General features: G+C 40.3%; 1 protein-coding gene and 1 pseudogene across 6 annotated transcripts in view; one reads left to right on the forward strand and one right to left on the reverse strand.

Annotated features, from left to right (window-relative positions):
• The window catches only part of Atg5 (autophagy related 5), a 126,516-nt gene that overhangs the window by 35,842 nt on the left and 72,504 nt on the right, over positions 1-18,170 (forward strand). For all 6 annotated transcript variants that reach the window (XR_009056665.1, XM_057761491.1, XM_057761489.1 and 3 more), the window contains exon 5: positions 9,293-9,455. Coding sequence is in view for 5 of the 6 variants with exons in the window: in XM_057761491.1 (XP_057617474.1) it covers positions 9,293-9,455 (163 nt within the window). In the remaining variant the exon portion in view is untranslated. The remainder of the gene's footprint in view (positions 1-9,292; positions 9,456-18,170) is intronic.
• Positions 11,463-11,847, reverse strand: LOC130869398 (NADH dehydrogenase [ubiquinone] iron-sulfur protein 5-like; annotated as a pseudogene).

The following is an 18,170-nucleotide window of genomic DNA, read 5'->3' on the forward strand; positions in this document are numbered from 1 at the left end:
ACAAGCAGCCTCCTCTTGCATCCTATGATGCTTTTTCTTCATACTTTAATTGACTATTTATTATTTCCCTTTGCATCTACAGTAAGGTGCTTTGCAAAATAATGTGTTACTGTGGTTGCTTTCAATTTAAGAAAGCTCACCTGGGTTGTTCAACATGATGTAACCATTTGTCAGACATAGCACCTGTTTCAGGGGGCCTCTTGTTGGTTCCAGGTTGTCTGGCAGCTTAGACCCAAAATAATCACACAGGAACTGTATTAATTAAAATCTCTGTTTGGTCCATTATCTCTAGCTTCTTATGGCTAACTCTTACATATAAATTTCATGAAGGAAGGTCATCTGTCTATGTGTTACTTTCATTGGTTAATAAAGAAACTACCTTGGCCCTTTGATAGGACAGAAAATTAGGTAGGCAGAGTAGACAGAACAGAATGCTGGGAAGAAGGCAATGAGTTAGACGTTATAGCTCTCCTCTCCAAGATGGACACAGCTTAAGATCCTTCCCAGTAAGCCACCACCTCATGATGCTACACACATTAATAGAAATGGGTTAATCAAGATATGAGAGTTAGCCAATAAGAGGCTGAAACTAATAGGCCAGGCAGTGTTTAAAAGAATACAATCTGTGTGTGGTTATTTCAGGGCATAAGCTAGCCAGGCAGCCAGGAGCCGGGTGGCGGAATGCAGCCCACAGCTCCTTCTACAAATGGCACCCAGACGTGGATAACTGCATCCACAGAAAGCCTGAGAAAGCTTGCGAAAGAATAGAGTAAAGCATGTTTTCTTGGTAGCAGCAATTTCTCGGGTCTGCTCTGCTTGCTAGACGCAAGCAAGTGCTCTCTTCTAAGAGAGGCTTCCTGACTCAGCTTTAGCTGCAGCTCTTTTAAGAGGTCCTACCACGAAACACTTAAATGTTGTTGATGAAAAGCTGAACGCATGCTTTTTGGTTTTCAGCCACAGCAGGAAAAAAGCTGCGCCATTTTAAAACGTCGGCTTTCTGGGCTGTCCTGCCAGAGCAAACTCTGACTCTTTCAGGCAGGCGGTCTGACTGACTGTGGTCTGTGAGCAGAATACTGCAGCTTACTTGCTGGCAAGGACCTTGAAATGCCATAGAGTTGTGCCAATAAAAATGGCTACAGCCAGTACCTACATCCATCTTGGGCTGGAGCTTCATCGTTTTTGTTTAAACAGAAAAAGGGGAAATGATGGAGGAGGGTCATGTGTCTATGTGTTACTTTCATTGGTTAATAAAGAAACTGCCTTGGCCCTTTGATAGGACAGAAAATTAGGTAGGTGGAGTAAACAGAATAGGATGCTGGGTAGAAGGTAGTGAGGTCAGATGCCATGGAGCCAGCCGCCAGGTCAGACATGCTGAATCTTTCCCGGTAAGCCACCACTTCGTGATGCTACACACATTAATAGAAATGGGTTAATCAAGATGTGAGAGTTAGCCAATAAGAGGCTAGAGCTAATGGGCCAGGCAGTGTTTAAAAGAATACAATTTGTGTGTTGTTATTTCCGGGGCTAAGCTAGCCATGCAAGAGCCGGGTAGGATGAAAAGCAGGCCTGCTCACCTCCTCACTACAAAATGGCACCCCTTTTACATAAATTTAACCTATTTCTATTAATCTGTGTATCTCCATGTGGCTGTGGCTTACCGGCTAAAGTTCCAGCGTCCTGCCAGGTGGTGGTGGCGCACACCTTTAATCCCAGCACTCTGTGAGTTCGAGGCCAGCCTGGTCTACAAGAGATAGTTCCAGGACAGGTACCAAAGCTACAGAAAAACCTTGTCTGAAAGAAAGGAAGGAGGGAGGGAGGGAGGGAGGGAGGGAGGGAGGGAGGGAGGGAGGGAGGGAAAGAGAAAGAAAGAAAGAAAGAAAGAAAGAAAGAAAGAAAGAAAGAAAGAAAGAAAGAAAGAAAGAAAGAAAGAAAGCTCTAGTGTCCTTCTCCAGTGGGCTTGGTGGTGTCTCTGACTCCACCCTTTCTTTCTCCTCCCAGCATACAGCCTAGCTTTCCCCGCCTGTTCTTCCCTGCCATAGACTCAAAGCAGTTCTTTATTCATTAACCAATAAAAGCAACATATAGACAGAAGGACATCCCACACCAAGCACCAGCTTTCACAGCCTTTATAGATTTTTGTTGTTATTGTTATTTGTTTCCTTTCCATCCATTATGTTCTAATAAGTTTTATGTTAGCTTCATCCACCTCAGTAGTTCTTATCAGCTTCACAGTCACTGCAGCCATGTCCCTGTATATCTCTACAGTCCCTGCTGTAGGGACCTCTGCCTTCTGTTTTCCCTCCACCCCCATCTGCCTGCTCCCGTGACTTGTTAGTAACTGAAAGAAAGCTTTAGTGGTGTCACCAAGGTTGTTTAATTGTGTGTGTGAGTATATGTGTAAATATACTCCAAAATATTTAGAATTGTAGGTTAAAATCTAACTACTAATTCAGTAAACACAGATCCTGCTGTACCCTAGCGCAACACAGTTCTCACAGCTTGGAATGTATGGTTGAAGGACACAAAGACACGCACGCACTAAAGACATTTCCCAACCTGTTTTAGAAACTGAATAACTGACCCCAATACTATTAAAGTAATTAAAAGTAAATTGCAGATCAATATTTTTTATGGACATGGATATAAAAATCTTCGATAAAAATTTAGCAAACTGAACCCAGAAGTACCTAAAAAAAACCACAATGCAAACTATGCTGGGTTTATCTCATGAATACAAGATTGATTCAATTCTCAGTTATCAGTCAGTATAATTCATTACATTGGCAAAATAAAGTAGAAAGTCATAGAACAAAATCAGTAGACACAGAAAAAAAACGAATATGGACAGAGTTCAGTAACCAGTGCCATTGAAACCTTTAGCAAGCTTAGGAAGAAAAGAGAATTTACTCAGTTTGATCAAGGCCATAGCAAAAATCATCCTAACTGATATTTTTAAAATGATTAGATTTATTTTATTTTATGTGAATATTTTGCCTGAATGAATGTATGTATACCGTATGTGTGCTTGTTACTTGTGGAGGCTAGAAGAGGCGTCATATCTTTGGGTACTAGGCTTCTAGGTGACTGTGAGCGGCCATGTGGGTGCTGGGAACCTAACCTGGGTCCTCTGCAAGAGCAGGAAGTGCTCTTAACTACTGAACCATCTCACTAGACCCTTAATGATGATTTGAATCAGGAAGAAGACAGGGATGTGTAATACTTCCATTTATAGAAGCAGTCCTTCTGTAATCCAGCATGTTCTCCTTAACAAAACAACAAAAACAAAAACACAGCTTTTTAAGACTGTGTAGTTAAAACTACAAGACTTGTAGGGAAAGTTTACAACCTTTGATAACATAAAAAGATAGGAATGCAGTAATCCACAGCACAGTTTTACAGGGGGGAAATGTAGCGGAGAGGTATGTAAATACTGTAGCAAGGATGGTATTTATGGTTGAGTAAGACTAAACACTTGCTTGTGGAGATAGGGGACACATGCCAGCTGTGAAGCTGTAGGAAAGTTATTTGGAATCAGAAGTTATAGTGGCTGGTGTTTGTGAGTGTGGGGACTGCATTTCTGCTCAGATCTGTTTAGCTGGTACAGAATTCAGTGTGCACCTGCCACTTCTCATGGGCAATATTTGTGTAAGTACACACAGAATTCGCATTATGCTCAGCCTCTTACCTCATTTGTCAGTTGCTTTGGAACAAATGCAAAAGATTTGAACAGAAAGTTTGCAGAGCATATGAAATTACCAATAAATACATGAAAAGGTGCCTACCGTGTTTAGTCATTAGGGAAATGTAAATGAAAACCAGAGAGAGAGAGATTACTTTACACTCACTAGAATGACTAAAATGAAAAAGACTGGTAAAGTTTGACATTGAGTACCCAGAACTGTAAATGTTGCTGAGGAGAGTCTAAAATTGTATTGTCACTTCAAGAAAATAACTCACCCCTTTTTGAATGGCATTATTGCTGTTTGCAGCTGTGTATTTGGAAAAGTAAAAAGATGTCTGCTAGGACACTTGCATGTGACTGTTCATAGTGACTGTTAACCAGGTAAAGGTCGTACTAGCAACAGGTTTTCAGGGCTAAACACATGGCATTCATTCACTGACAACTGAGTAACAGAGGAGTCGGTTACTGATATGTGCAATCGTGTGAGTGAATCTTAAGAGTGTACTATGAGTGGCACATTTTCATATATGATTTTATTTGTGAGCATTTACTATGGACAAAACTGCTGCAGCATACCATCTTAGTGATTGCTGGAGGTAGAGAAAGGGGTGCCTGTGGCTCAGTACAAAAAATAACTTGTGGTAAACTAACTTTTGGGGGAGAATTAGGGAGGTGGTAGCCATCGTATTTGTGGTAAACTTGGTGGAGAATAAGGGTGGTGGTAGCCACTGTGGTTAACTTTTGGTGAGGAATGAGGGGATGTGGTTGTTCCTGTGCTGTAATGTTCTCTATCTCATTTGGTTGATAGTTATTTAAAGTCAATTCCTCTAAAACTTCCTATGTTTCGTTATGTGTGAACCACACCTCAGTAATTTGGCTTATTTAAGAAAGATTTACTGAGAGAGTTGAGGTCATTCATTACCTTTGCTTTATGGGACTTTCAGAGCACTGTTTCCTGTAAATATTTTAACGACCATTGTAATCTGTAGTACTACTACAGATTCCATTGTAGGCCCAGCCTAAGGTTAACCTTGACTTGAGAGAAAGTGTAAGTTTCTAGACAGTGTGCCATAGAAGCTGAACCTGAAGCTGAGGAATCTTTGGCCAGATGTATAAGTGATTAGGCAAGGAGAAAGAATGTTCTAAGAGTGCTCTGACAGTTGATGTGAAGGCAGAGATGAGTGTTGCTGGAACAACTTAAAGAGTGCTGACGATGAGAGCCACTCGGTACTTAAAGCAGGGAGTGTGTGCAGGGAAGGGCAGGGCAGGGGGTGGAGGCTGGCAGACCCTGAGGTGATTTAGAATTTTGATGGCTTTGATTGTGATCTAAAAGAAGAAAAAGTTGAGGGAGGTTAGGTCTTAGTGTTCGGGAAGTCACTGTGACTCCAAATACAAAACCATCAAGGGTGTAAAATTATGGACATGTACCCTTGTTAGCTCAAACTATGAATTTGACACAGACTAGAGTCACCTGAGAGTCTCAATTGAAAAGATGGCCCAGATCAGAATAGACTGTGTACAGGTATGTTGCAAATAACGTTGGAGGGTTCAGCCCCATGTGAGTAGCACCATAACTGGGCGGGCAGTCCTGGACCGTGTAAGAAAACTGGTTGAGGATCTGTCTCCTAGTTAGTGAGCTAGCAAGCATTATTCCTCCAAGGTTTCAGCTTCAAGTTCTTGCTAGAATTTCTGCTCTGACTTTCCTCATTGATGGATTGTTACCTGGTGGTGTGAGCAGATAAGTCCTTTCCTCCTAATTTTAAGTAAGTGTCTTTTTGTCAGAGTGTTTTATCACGGTAACAGAACGTGCTTCATGGGTGCTGTTGCAAGGTTTTTCAGACCGGTGAGTAGTTCTTAGCCTGGAGTGATGAAAGCTGGGAAATTCCAGATCTATTTAGAATACAGAATAGCCAGAGTAGGTTTGCTATGGAAAATGTGGAGGGGGGTGGTGGTGGCATTAGTTTATCTTTGGATTTGTTGAGTTGCTTGTACTTCTGGAACATTTAACTAGACTTGTGTGGATCTGGAGGTTCTAAGAAGGATCCTGGCAGGAAACAATATTAATAATCTACAGTTCATATATGGTATGGAAGTATGTGATATTATTCAAGGTAAGGATATGGAATGAATAAAAAGGGTGCTAGGTTGCATGCTTTAAACAGAAACCACACCGATATTTAAGAATAGTTTTGGAAAAGCAAACAAGCCAGAAAATGGGAAGTGCTGATAACAGAAACTTGTGTGTGACTGTAGAAAAGTCACATGTGTTAGACTTTTGGTAAATGCTTAAAACAGCCGGTTGAAAGGTGTTTCTCTGACTAGCCAGGCTGGCTAACTGGTGGCAGTGAATTGATAAGAACTCAAAGGCTTGGGGGTGATAGATCTTGGTTGAAACCAAAAAGAAGCAGAGGTTGAGGCTTATGTTTGCTTTTGGATAGGTGTTTTAAGTGTGTAAATGTATGCAAACCAGTACTTAGAGGGGAAAATGAGCAAAGCTACTCTTATCTATAAAGATTTCAACAAATAGGACCTAGGAGCCATGATGAGAAATAAATACCCCATAGATTGTAGCAAGGAGTGATGACTGGTTCTAGCTAAGCTTGTAGGTTACACCTTGGTAGAAATAGAATTTTAAGAAAATTGAGAAATATTAACATTATTTGGTGTCTGGTGCATTTATTTTTTGCATTGGCTTGTTTAACGCTTTCTTTTCTTTTGTATTTTAAGATAGAGTTTTATAGCTTTGGCTGGTTCCTGCACTGTACATGGCTTTGAATTCATGTCTTCAAATACTGAAATTTTGGACACCTGCTGTCATGTTTGGCATTTAACTTCTGTCGATTCTGAGATTGTGGGTGGGGCGGGCACAGAAGGAGGTGGGCTGTGAGTCTTCATAACCAGCTGTCCTCAGATTTGTGTCCCGCTTGCCTCCACCAACTGAATCTGGGATTATAACAGGCTTGGGATTGTTTTTCCCAGTATGTTCGTTCTTTTCTTGAAAAGTAATCCATTAGAAAAAATATTTGGGGGGAAACATGCCCTCCCTTCCTAACATTTTATGTGTGTTCATCAAAGTAATGTTAAGAATTTTTTTTTAGGATTTTTATTAAAGTAAATTTATAAACTATGACTATATGTTTTTCCTTCTAAAGCTCAATCTAGTACTAGTGGTGAGTTGCTAATAAAACAGTGAGAGCTTATGTTTCATCAGATATTTGAGTCTTTATATATGACATGAAAATATATTTTGGGTAATGTATATTTTGAATTTGCTTAATTGTTCTAATAAAGTACCATCAGTTTTGTGCCGTTGCTAATAGACTGAGTTTGTTTCACTGGCTCTTAAGTAGTGTTTTGGTGTAATGCTATTAAGTTACTTCTAATACATATAGATACATTGCAGACAGTCCATGATATTCTAATTAAATAACACAGTTTTAATAGCTAGTGGGAGGTCTGAGGATTTAGTTCAGTGGTAAAATACCAAAAGCCCTGGCTTTGGTCTTTAGAATGCAGTGGGGAGTGTGTGTGCAAAACGATAAAAAAAGAAAAAAGAAAAGAAAAAAGACACTCCCCCAAGCAAACTGATATATAAAGGGAACTTTTCAGAGTACTACTATAAAAGTAAAATTAAGTTTAGTTTGTCGTGCTTCTAATTTGGAAGATAAATGATAGATTAAACATTGCATTACACTCTTTATCTTTGAGAATTTGTTTAGATGAGAAAAATAAGCAAGTATACACAATGACTAATGCATTTTAGAAAGGATTAAAAATGTAATGAATCAAAGATCTTTTGTAATTTCATTGTGAGGTTTGAAAAACACTCATTTACTTTCACTTGGGTAGATGTGAAAAAGTTACATTCACAAGTGGGAGCCAGGGTTGTGCCGGCATTTGTCGTTCAGCTGCTTTAAGTGCACAAACTCTCTGCTTTGCACTACTGCTCCCATGCCCCCTCCCCCGCCTCCTGTTTTTTCTGAGTTCCTATCATGGAGGATTTCAGAGCCTCCCTAGATTGAGGTAGACCTCCTTTTTTTTTTTTTTTTTTTTAAAATTCAATTGCTTTACTTGCAAGTGTTCATGGCAAAGAGTCCTTGATTTAGTTTGAGGCCTCTGCTAAACTATCAATGCTGAGCCCTCCCTGGGAGTCCTTTTGGATATCCTGTTGTTTCCCTGTGTCGTGGAGATCCTGCAGCTTTGGGTCTGCAGGACCGATACCTTCACATGCTCCAGCTGATCACAGATGGGGTAGATGATGGGATGGACCAAGTCATAACCCTGGGTCTGGTCCTGGGCAGCTATAGCGTTGGTCCATCTGCCAGTTTTCCCCTGTCCTCACCACCAGGGTAAGCTCTCCCGCATTGCCCTGGCTACTTAACCTCTTGCAGCAATGAACAAGGGGTGGGGCCAGTTCTAGTGCTTTTTTTTTTTTTTTTTTATAATGGCACAGGATATACATTATTATTCCAAAAGGAGGAGAAGAAGCACAGTGAAGAAATACTGGACCAAAGTGAGAACAAAAACCAACATTCCAAATTCTGCATCTCCATGTCTGGTGTCAAAGTGCTCTTCAGAGATCCAACTATTTTCGACTTTGTTGACTGCTACACACTTCTCTCTCTTGGGTTGGTTCCACTCCCTGTTAGCAGCTTTCTTTGGCAGGTATCCCATCATGCTGGCATCTCCAACATCCTGGGCTCTCCAACACAATGCAGGCTTCACATTCGCAGCTTCACTCAATGGCATTTCTGGGTCTCCATACAGCCTCAGGGTCAGTTTTCCCACACCTACACTTCAAGGGCCAGCTGTGTTGTGTTGACCATGCATGGAGTAGGGGCCACTCTTCCAAGCACTGCAACCAAACAGCTCCCCAGCATTTATGACATCAGGGCCAACTTTGTCACCTACCTCAGGCATTGATTGGGGGAGGGCAATTTCTCCCCTGCCCCTGCTGCTACACAACAGATGGCTAATGGGGACAGCTCTCCCATGCTCACTGCTTTGGGGCTGGCTCACCCACATCACCAATGGGATTGGCTCTATTGTGCTGCCCAGGTGAGGTAGAGGGCCTGCTCTCCCAAGTGTTGCAACTGGTGGGGAGCAGGAGCAGCTCTCCCTCTCCCATGACCTCAGGGCCAGCTCTCCTACCCACCTCAGACGTTGATGCTGACAGGACATCTTTCTCCAGCCCGTGCCACCATATGGCAGATGAGGGGTGGGGCCAGGTCTCCCATACTTAACTTTCCTGACTGGCTCGAGGTGAACTTTCTTTTGAAAGCAGGTGGTAGAGGAATGTCAGTACTCTCCTGTAAATCGTTCTCTGGCTGAAATGGCCACTCACTCATTTGTGATTATAGTGTCACTTACACGTGTTACACATGTGTTATGCTTAGGAACCTGCAAAAGATAATCTCACAGCTAAGGATTATTTGGGAAGAGTACAGATTGTGTCAAATTGGTAATGTTTTTTTAAGTTAATTTCTAAGAATTATTTGTAGTTATTGTGATAATAAAATATGGTGGGCTGGGAACATCGGCAGATAAGGGATGTTCTCTTTAGAAGCTAATATGCATCTGTATACTTGTTTTGTGTGTTTCCATTGATAGAGTTTTCCAGAAAAGGACCTTCTCCACTGTCCATCCAAGGATGCAGTCGAAGCTCATTTTATGTCTTGTATGAAAGAAGCTGACGCTTTAAAACATAAAAGTCAAGTCATCAATGAAATGCAGAAAAAAGACCACAAGCAGCTCTGGATGGGACTGCAGAATGGTAACTACCCAGACTGATTTCTAAGTACCGTGTCAGATAGCACAGAACCATAACCTGTATGCAGTTTATGCATTAGTGATGTAAACTAGCACTGGCCTCCAGGCCCAAATCTACAGAGTAGCTACTGTTAGTCGTCTCTTCCATTTCAGTTTGCAATATTGTTCTATTCCTGGGTCGCCTGACAGGCCAATCACTTAGCTCGTGATTTAAGATAGCATAAACCTTTTTGTTCCACTTCTGAAGAAAGAGTCTGGTCCTCATTCCTTAGGCATGACCCTTCTGATCATATTTGGGAACTGCATACATGCTTAAGGATGTGTCCTCAGACCAGCAATGCAGCTCCAGCCTCTTCTTTCTCCCAGAAGTAGGTTTGCTTATGTGCGCAGGTGCTCTCTTGCCTTGCTGGGATATAAAGACTCCTCCTAAGGATTTAGCTTTGTTGTTAGAGTACTTGCCTAGTACTCAGAAGGCCTGATTTATCCTCATAACTGGCAGGCGTGCTGGTGCATGTATGTAGGAGGTGAAGGCAAGGGGATCAGAAGTTGGGGGTCATCAGCAGCACAGCAAGTTCTAAGCCAGTATAGGAGCGGGGAGGAAAAGAAAAGAGGGCCGATGAGCCAGTGGAAAGAGAGCAAATATTCCTGATGGAAATGAGTTCATGTGCATTCCTGTCTCTTAGAGATCTGTGGCTTTTTACTCTTGCATGCATTGATTGCCTTCTAATGCACATAAGAAAGTTGATTTTAAAGTCCTGGCTTCTTGTGGTCCAGTGTGCATGGCTAAGTAATACCCATTCCTTAATTAAATTGCTCAAATTGTAGCTACTGTAGCATATTAACCATAAGTAATTATATAAAATAGAATTTTTTATTGCTAGTTTTTTAAAAGATGGTGTACATGTGTGTGCACATGCCATATTTGTACATACATTCACATGTCACATGGGTGTTTGTGGAGGTCAAAGGAGGGTGTCAGATCTCTGCAACTGAAGTTATCAGCAATTGTGAACTTCTGGTAACTGAGTTGAGGGTGCTGGAGATGAGCTTGGGTCCTGTAGAAGAATTTTCAATCACTGGACATCTCTCCAGCCTCTGTTGCTAACATTTTAGTGTGGACAGCATTACATCTTGTGTCTGTTGATTAATCACTATGCATTTGCCATTCTCAACACAAACAGCAAGGCATGTGGTGCTGTAGTTTCCTTATGTACTTTTAGTTGCTTGAGTCCACTTAACATGGATGGGGATAAAAGGGAATGGTCCAGAAACTGAAAGTGAAGACAGTGAGGACTATAGACATGCAGCAGGAGGAACCATGTATACAGATGAACTCATTAGCATAAGTGGAGCTAGCAGGTAGTGTCCCAGGTTAAGTGAGGCTGTTGGTGTTCATAATAAAACAACTCTCAGAGGTAATCTGGAAAAAAATGCAAATATGGAATATTTATGCTGATTAAAACTAGTATTTTGGTCAGGTAGGTATAGCAAAGATGGTTTCTCATTACTTTGCTATGTTTTACAAAGGAGTTAAATTGTGTTAAGGTGTGTATGTGGCAGGTAGCTGCTTGCCTGTGCATGTTACATTTTTTTTTTTTTTTTTTTTTTTTTTGGTTTTGCGAGACAGGGTTTCTCTGTGGCTTTGGAGCCTGTCCCGCCTGCCTCTGCCTCCCGAGTGCTGGGATTAAAGGTGTGTGCCACCATCACCCAGCGCCTGTGCATGTTTCTGCAGAGGCCAAAGGTTGACTTTGGGTATGGTTCTCTATTGCTTTTCACCTCACTTGCTCGCATAGAGTTTCACTGAATTTAGAGCTCTCCAATTTAACATACTGGCTGACTGGCAAGCCCTGGGATCTGCCTGTCTTTGTGTCACTAGCAATGGAATTACAGGCTTTTTTTTTTTTTTTTTGAGGTTGACTAATTCTTTATTTTTATGTACTCAATGAAGCAGTTTTCATTAGACTTTCTCCCAGCAGAAAACAGCATGAAAAGCAGTGTCCACCTGCTCTGCTCAGGGCCTGGGTTCCTCCTGGCCCCTGTGGTGAGGTGAAGGGGTGTATTTCCCCTCTTTAACTAGCTTATCCCGCGTCTGATTTCACCCAGGCGCTTCATCGTTTTATACCGAAGATAACATTCCTCGAAATCTTCAAATTCAATCTTGCACTCTTTTTTAGCCCGGGTAGCACCGATGTCATGTGCACACTCTATCCACTCTTTTTCGAAAGCATGGCATCGGGAGGGAATCTTGAAGGGCTGCTCAACAATTTGGAATAGGAAGTGGCGATCGAGGCTAATGCCCAGCTTTTTCTGCACATCGAAGAAAGGCATGGCGCACCACAGAAGTGCCCTTGTAGGCTCCCTGGGCGCAGATCACGACAGCCGGTTTCGGGGAGACACAGACGCCTGAATTACAGGCTTTTATGTGGGTGCCAGGATCAGAACTCAGGTCTTCATTCTTGCATAGCAAGTATTGTACTAGAGAGCCATCTCCTTAGCAATTTTTGTTTTGTTTTCTTTCTTCCTTCCTTCCTTTCTTGAGACAGATTCTCACTGTCCTAAAAGTTTGCATTTTGTGCTTTAAATTCCTTATACTCAACCTTTTAATTTTGCTATATATGAAATAGTAACAAATAGAATTTTCTAATGTTTTGATGAAAAAGTTACACAAATCAAGGAATAATGCCATCATGCCCCACCCCCATCCAAGATTGACTTTCACTATACTGCGAAGGTCAGCCTTAAGCTCATGGCCCTGTTTCTTCTACTTCCTAAATGCCCAGGTTACAGGTGCAGGCGCCATGTCAGCCTTCCCTGTTACTAAGATTACATGTTTTGAGCCTCATTTTCCAGTGTACATGGGCTGTTAGGACAGTCACATGTCTTGTATCTTTGTGTTTACCCTTGGCCAAGAAGACATCCAGTGTAAGTTCTTTCTCAGTGACACTGCACTGTTGCCCAGAGTGTGGGTGGCTGTTTGATATTTACTGAACTTTATGCAGACTCAGGGTGTTGTGACTTCAGTGACCTCAGCATATAAGACACATATTTTGGGATGTATGTGATAATCACATTTCTCATTATGTTAGATTTTTATTTATCTGGTTGACATGGAATTGTTCCAAAGTGTCATATTTATACATCTAGAATTTTTCAAAACTTGGCAAGCACCACATTTTTTCCCTTCAAAGGTTGTTACCAAGTTATTAAAATTACCTTTAACTTGAAGAAAGTACACTGCCTCCTCAGTTGTGGTAGCTCTTCAGGTAAACGCAGCACTTAGAAGTGGAGGCCAGCAACAAGAGACACTGTCACAAACAAAGAAGCTAGAGATTTAAGAAAGGGTGGATACGGAGGACCAGGAATTCAAGGCCGTCCTAACTATGTAGCCAAGCTAGATTGGACTACGAGGTCTTGTTTCAATACCACTATCACTACCTACTCCTTACACACACACACACACGAAATAAATTGTAGAGTAAAGCAGTAGAACTAGCAAGGTGCTTGGCTTGCCAACAAGCCTGACAGCCAGAACTCAGTCCTTAGCACCCATGTAGAGGAAGGAGAGAACCAGGTGCTGTAATTATCCTCTGCCTTTCCCATGAATGTCATGGTGCACACACAAATAAATGTAAATTGCGCAATAAAATGCTGAAAGTTCCACTTCAGAATGTTTTGAAGATGGGTGCTTCCTTGTCCTCTCTGCGTGGAATACTGTTTCTCTTTTTCTGACTGTTTAGCTTCTCGTGACTTCTTTCTTTATCGTCACCTTTTGTTTGAAGTCTTCTATTCGTAGAGTTAACAATGAGCATCTAACTTATAGTGACATCTGGGGACACAGATGACTAGTCAGGGTTATGACACTGCATGTTCTGGGAGGCTGCCATTTAGATGCATTTTTGTTCTTTAGTGTTGCTGCATTGATACGTTTTCCATATTGTGCTACATGATACCTGTGGTTGGTGTATTTCTTATGTATTTCATCTCCAAAACATAGTGTGATCTTAGTAAAATTATTAAGTTTTGATTTACTCTTTTTCTTTCTCACATAATCAGGAAGTACTATTAAGGTATTATATAAATAGTATAATAGTCTTTAGTCTTATATATGAAAATGGATTTTTATATTTAAGAGTTTTGTTGTTGTTTAACCCAAATATAAGGTCTGATTACTTGTGAGGTCATAGAGTTGTCACCGTTTTGTTAATGCGGTTGTAAAATTGTTAAATTCAGACAAAGCAAGTGGTCTGTTTGTTCCATTCAGAGCTGCACCTGGAGAGCACCAAAGCTAAGCACAAGTTTCAACGATTTTTGAATACTTTCAAATGCTAATTTTAATTTTGAAGCTCTCTGAAGGAGAAATAAGAAAAGCTTATGAAACCAAGAAAACTCATTTAAGGCATAATGTGCCTTTCAGTTTTTTTGTAGGCTTTCATTTTAGATGCAAGAATTTGCCACCTCTCTGAAACAGAGTTAATAGTCACAAACAGGAAGGAAAGTAACATTTTTATTCATGAAGCAATTGCTGATCCATGTGAAGGTTTTCTGTTCAATGTCACATTATATGGGAGATTTGAGGAAATTACCAAAAGATAACAGGACTAATACAAGGCTCAGCTTTTAGCGAGATGGGGTTACAGTGTGATCTGGCTTCAACTTAGGGTCCTCCTGCCTCAGTCTCCTGAATGCTGGGGTTATGTCCATATACCAATACACTCAGCCCCAGTTTGCCATTTTTAACATAAAACAGGTTTTAAGAGGAAATAGTTAGGCTGGAGAGATGGCTCAGCAAGCAGTTAAGATTACTGGTTGTTCTTCAGAGGTCCCAGGTTCAACTCCCAGCACCCACATGGCAGCTCACTGTTTGTAACTTCAGTTACAAAGGATCTGACACCCTCACGCAGACATAAACATAGGCAGAATACCAATGCACATGAAATAAAAGCAAATTGTGTGTGGCATGTTAAAGGGTGATGATATAGATGATATAGGGGTGTATATTAGAGGCTTACATACTCGAGGCAAATGTTTTATGTTTTCATCTTACTGTTTTTATTGGTCTACGATCTGAACTTACTCTGTTCCTTTCCTTTTATGTAGTTCTGTCTTTTATCTGTAAGTCAGTCAGATCACTTTTCTCTCTGGAGTTCCCTTAATAAATACAAAAGCAGGATTCTAGTAACTGGTTTTGTTGTTTGTTTGTTTGTTTCTTCCCCCCATTGATTTGAGGATTGGCTGGATGAAGCAGAGAAAGGCATTTTTAAATGAATAAGATATGAAGTTGCTAAAACCAAGATGGTTGTAATGGAATTAGAATTATCAAGGCTAAGTTCTGGACATCAGAGGAACTATTGAGTACACGTGCCTGTACATTCTTCCAGTACACAAGTTACGAGAGTCAATTCCTTAATACCTTAGTGAGAAGGAGCATAAATTACTTTGACTACATTGTTTGTTAGTAATTACTTTACTTCTTAAGTGGCCTTTGCTGGAGAGGGAATACAGGCCTGTCAGACAATAAAATGAGCTCAGTTTCAGACAGATGGTTGTGAGTGGCCCAATGTGCTTGCCGGGAACCAAGGAACTCATGTCCCCTTAACCACTCAGCCATCACGCCAGTCCATGTTTGAGGTTTTGTTTTTTTTTTTTTTTTTTTTAAGATTTATTTTGCTTTGCTTAGTGTATGGATGAGTGTTTATATATGAGTGTGTACACCTTAGTAGGGATGCCTGTCGAGTCCAGAGGAGGGCCTCAGATGGCCTGGAGCTGAAATTACAAGCATCTGTGGGTACCAGAAATTGAACTCTGGTTCTTGAAAAGAGTAATGAGCAGTCTTAAATGCTGAGCCATCCCTCCATCTTTTAATAGGTTTTATTGCCTTAAAAGTGTACTTTCGATTTTAATGAAGTTTCTGTGTTTGGAGAAGAATATGTGCGGACATGGGAATGTTGTTACTCTTGGAGGCCAGAAGTGCTAGATAACCTTGGCATGATAGTTACAGATGTGAGCCACCCTTTGTGGGTGCTAGGAACCAAACTTGGATCCTTTGGAAGAGCAGCAATTACTCCTAATTACTGAGCCATTTCTCCGGCTCTTCTATTAGTGTTCATTTTTTTGGTATTTATTATTACGTTGTGTGTGCATGTGAGTGTCTGTATGGTGGGCAGTACAAGTGCCACCGTGTATATGTAGACGTCGAGGAAAGCTTTACGAGTCCTTTCTTCTACTGTAGGATGTAGGAATTACACTCAGGTTATCAGCTTGCACGGCAAGTGACTTTATCTACAAGCTGTCTCACTGGCCCTCATTTAGTGTTTTAAATTTTAGTTTTTTGTTTCCTTTAATGAAATTCTTACTTATCTGAAGATTTACACAAATTTAAAACCACAAATCTACCAAGGCAGAGTGTATACCACTGTCTCTGACCTCAGTAAAGCCTTGTTTTCATTTTTTTTTTTTTTTTAGATAAAGTATTTTCTCCTTTTCTTTTGTTTTCTTTTTGGTTTTTCAAGACAGGGTTTCATTTTTTAGCCCTGGCTGTCCTGGAACTTATTCTATAAATCAGGCTAATCTGGAACTCATAGAGATCCATATGCCTCTGCCGCCTGAGTACTGGGATAAAAGGCATGCCCAGCCCCTTCTCTTTTCTATGATGCTCTCCTGATGCATGATTAATAAAAACTTAGAGACAGATATTGAGGTTCAACCTGAAGACCAGAAAAGCAAAGCAGCCAGCCAGTGGCTTTTAACCTCGATCTCAGTTCGAAAATGGTGATCTTGCCACCAGGAAACCTCAGAATGAGACTGTGTCTGGGAGCCATCTTTTCCCATTTTATAATCCTTTCTAATTCTGGAAAATTCTGGAATTAAGGTTGTGCACTGCTACTGCCTGGTTTCTGTGGACTGGGATTAAAGGTGTGTATCATTGCTGCCTGCTCTGTAAGGGTGGCAGGTGTGACTGTTTTACTTTTCTGATCTTCAGGCAAGCTTTATTTATGAAAATACAAATGAAATGCCACTACATTTCCCCTTTTTGTCTAAAATAGAAAAGAAAGTTTTAACTAATATAATAAAAACTATATACAATAAGTGTAATAGCTGTATACAATATATACAGACAATAAAGACATCAACAATGTCTAGTCAATTTGCATTTGACAAATTCAGAGAAACTATTCTATATCTAACCTTTCTTAATGAGTCCAAAGTCTTATACCTAATTTATTTTATATTGTAACTTGCTTTCTACATCAGGTAAACAAGGAAAACTATTAACTAATTTTCAACTCCCTCAGAGAAATAAGAAGGAAATAATAGTAACTGAGTAAGCAGGATGTGCAAGCAAGCAACTTCCGAAAACATGACTAATGACAGAAACAGCTGGCTGCCTGGACAGTCACCCAAATTTCCTCTGCACCATTGGTGCCTCTCCATCTTCGGTCTACAGCCTCGCATATCTAACAGACCTTTCTGTGAAGCAAGATGTCTTGAAGGACTGTCCCTCCTTGTCTTGACAATGTTTGACAGTCACTTTCTTTTGTGTCCGGCTTGTTCAATTAGGACAACATACCATCAGCAGTCAGGACAAGGGCATTTTCTTGTGCAGCAGCTTACTTTTCCACAAAGAAAGTAAAATCCTTGTGGAGTTTCTTTGATGCCCGTTATCGTCTCTGAAGTAGAGTGGTGCTGCCAGGAGCAGACATGTCTCATTGTCATAAAAAAGAGGAACCTATATTAGTAAAGCATTTTAAATGCTATATTCTGTAGATCTTTGAAGTGTTTTAAATGACCTGTCTATCTAAAATATATCTTTGTTTGACCTTGTAAACATAACTAATGGGACTACAAGTTCAGTTATAATAGATAACTAATATTACTAACCTGTATTTCCTTATTATCCTGAACAGTTGATAATAATTTTCAAAGACTAGCAATTTGCATTACATTTTTAAATGAATTGTATTGGTAAAATACCTTGAACAAGAGTAGGAATGTATGTCCAGTATGTTCTCGCAAAATTAATCTCAATACACAGAATTTGTATGCAATATACAAAAGCCCAATCCAATGTAAAACATTTAAAACTAGCAGTTTTTTTCCAAAGGTAGATTCAGTAATCTACGTTTTTATCTTATCATTTCTCTATCCTTTCTTTTTCTTTAGAGTAGATTCAGTAATCTACCCTTTTACCCTGTCATATCTATTTCTCCCTATTTTCTTTTCAAAACAAGAACCTTGAATCTAATTTCCATTGTTTAACTTTTTTCTTAATCATTATCCATAACAACTTGTAACCAATACATTAAACAAAAACAGACATCCATAATCCATTTTTTGTGAATGTGGGTGTAGTTTTCTAGACTACTTCCTGCTGACTAGAAATGCTGGTAATCTTATGGGACCCAAAGAAAAGATTATGGTGAAGTCCTTACTGGAGTATTCTGTGCAGCTGGATCATCTCAGCCAACAGTCTTGGGGCTGTTCTGCATATAGAACTCAGACAAAACTGCAACAGAGATGCTCTTAAGTATTGGATCATCTGGGCCATCTTCTCCTATCAGAGATTTTTCAGGGGATCTTCCTTGATTAAACCTTATTTTTCTTAACCCAGAATGAATTCACAACTTCTCACTTCCTGTAGAAACAAAAGCAAAACCTCTTCTCCAGAATAACATATCTTTTGATTTAAATTTTAAAGTCAAGGCATTTTCAAAATATATAG

Source organism: Chionomys nivalis, chromosome 2 (assembly GCF_950005125.1).
Source record: "Chionomys nivalis chromosome 2, mChiNiv1.1, whole genome shotgun sequence".
Lineage (NCBI taxonomy): Eukaryota > Metazoa > Chordata > Mammalia > Rodentia > Cricetidae > Chionomys > Chionomys nivalis.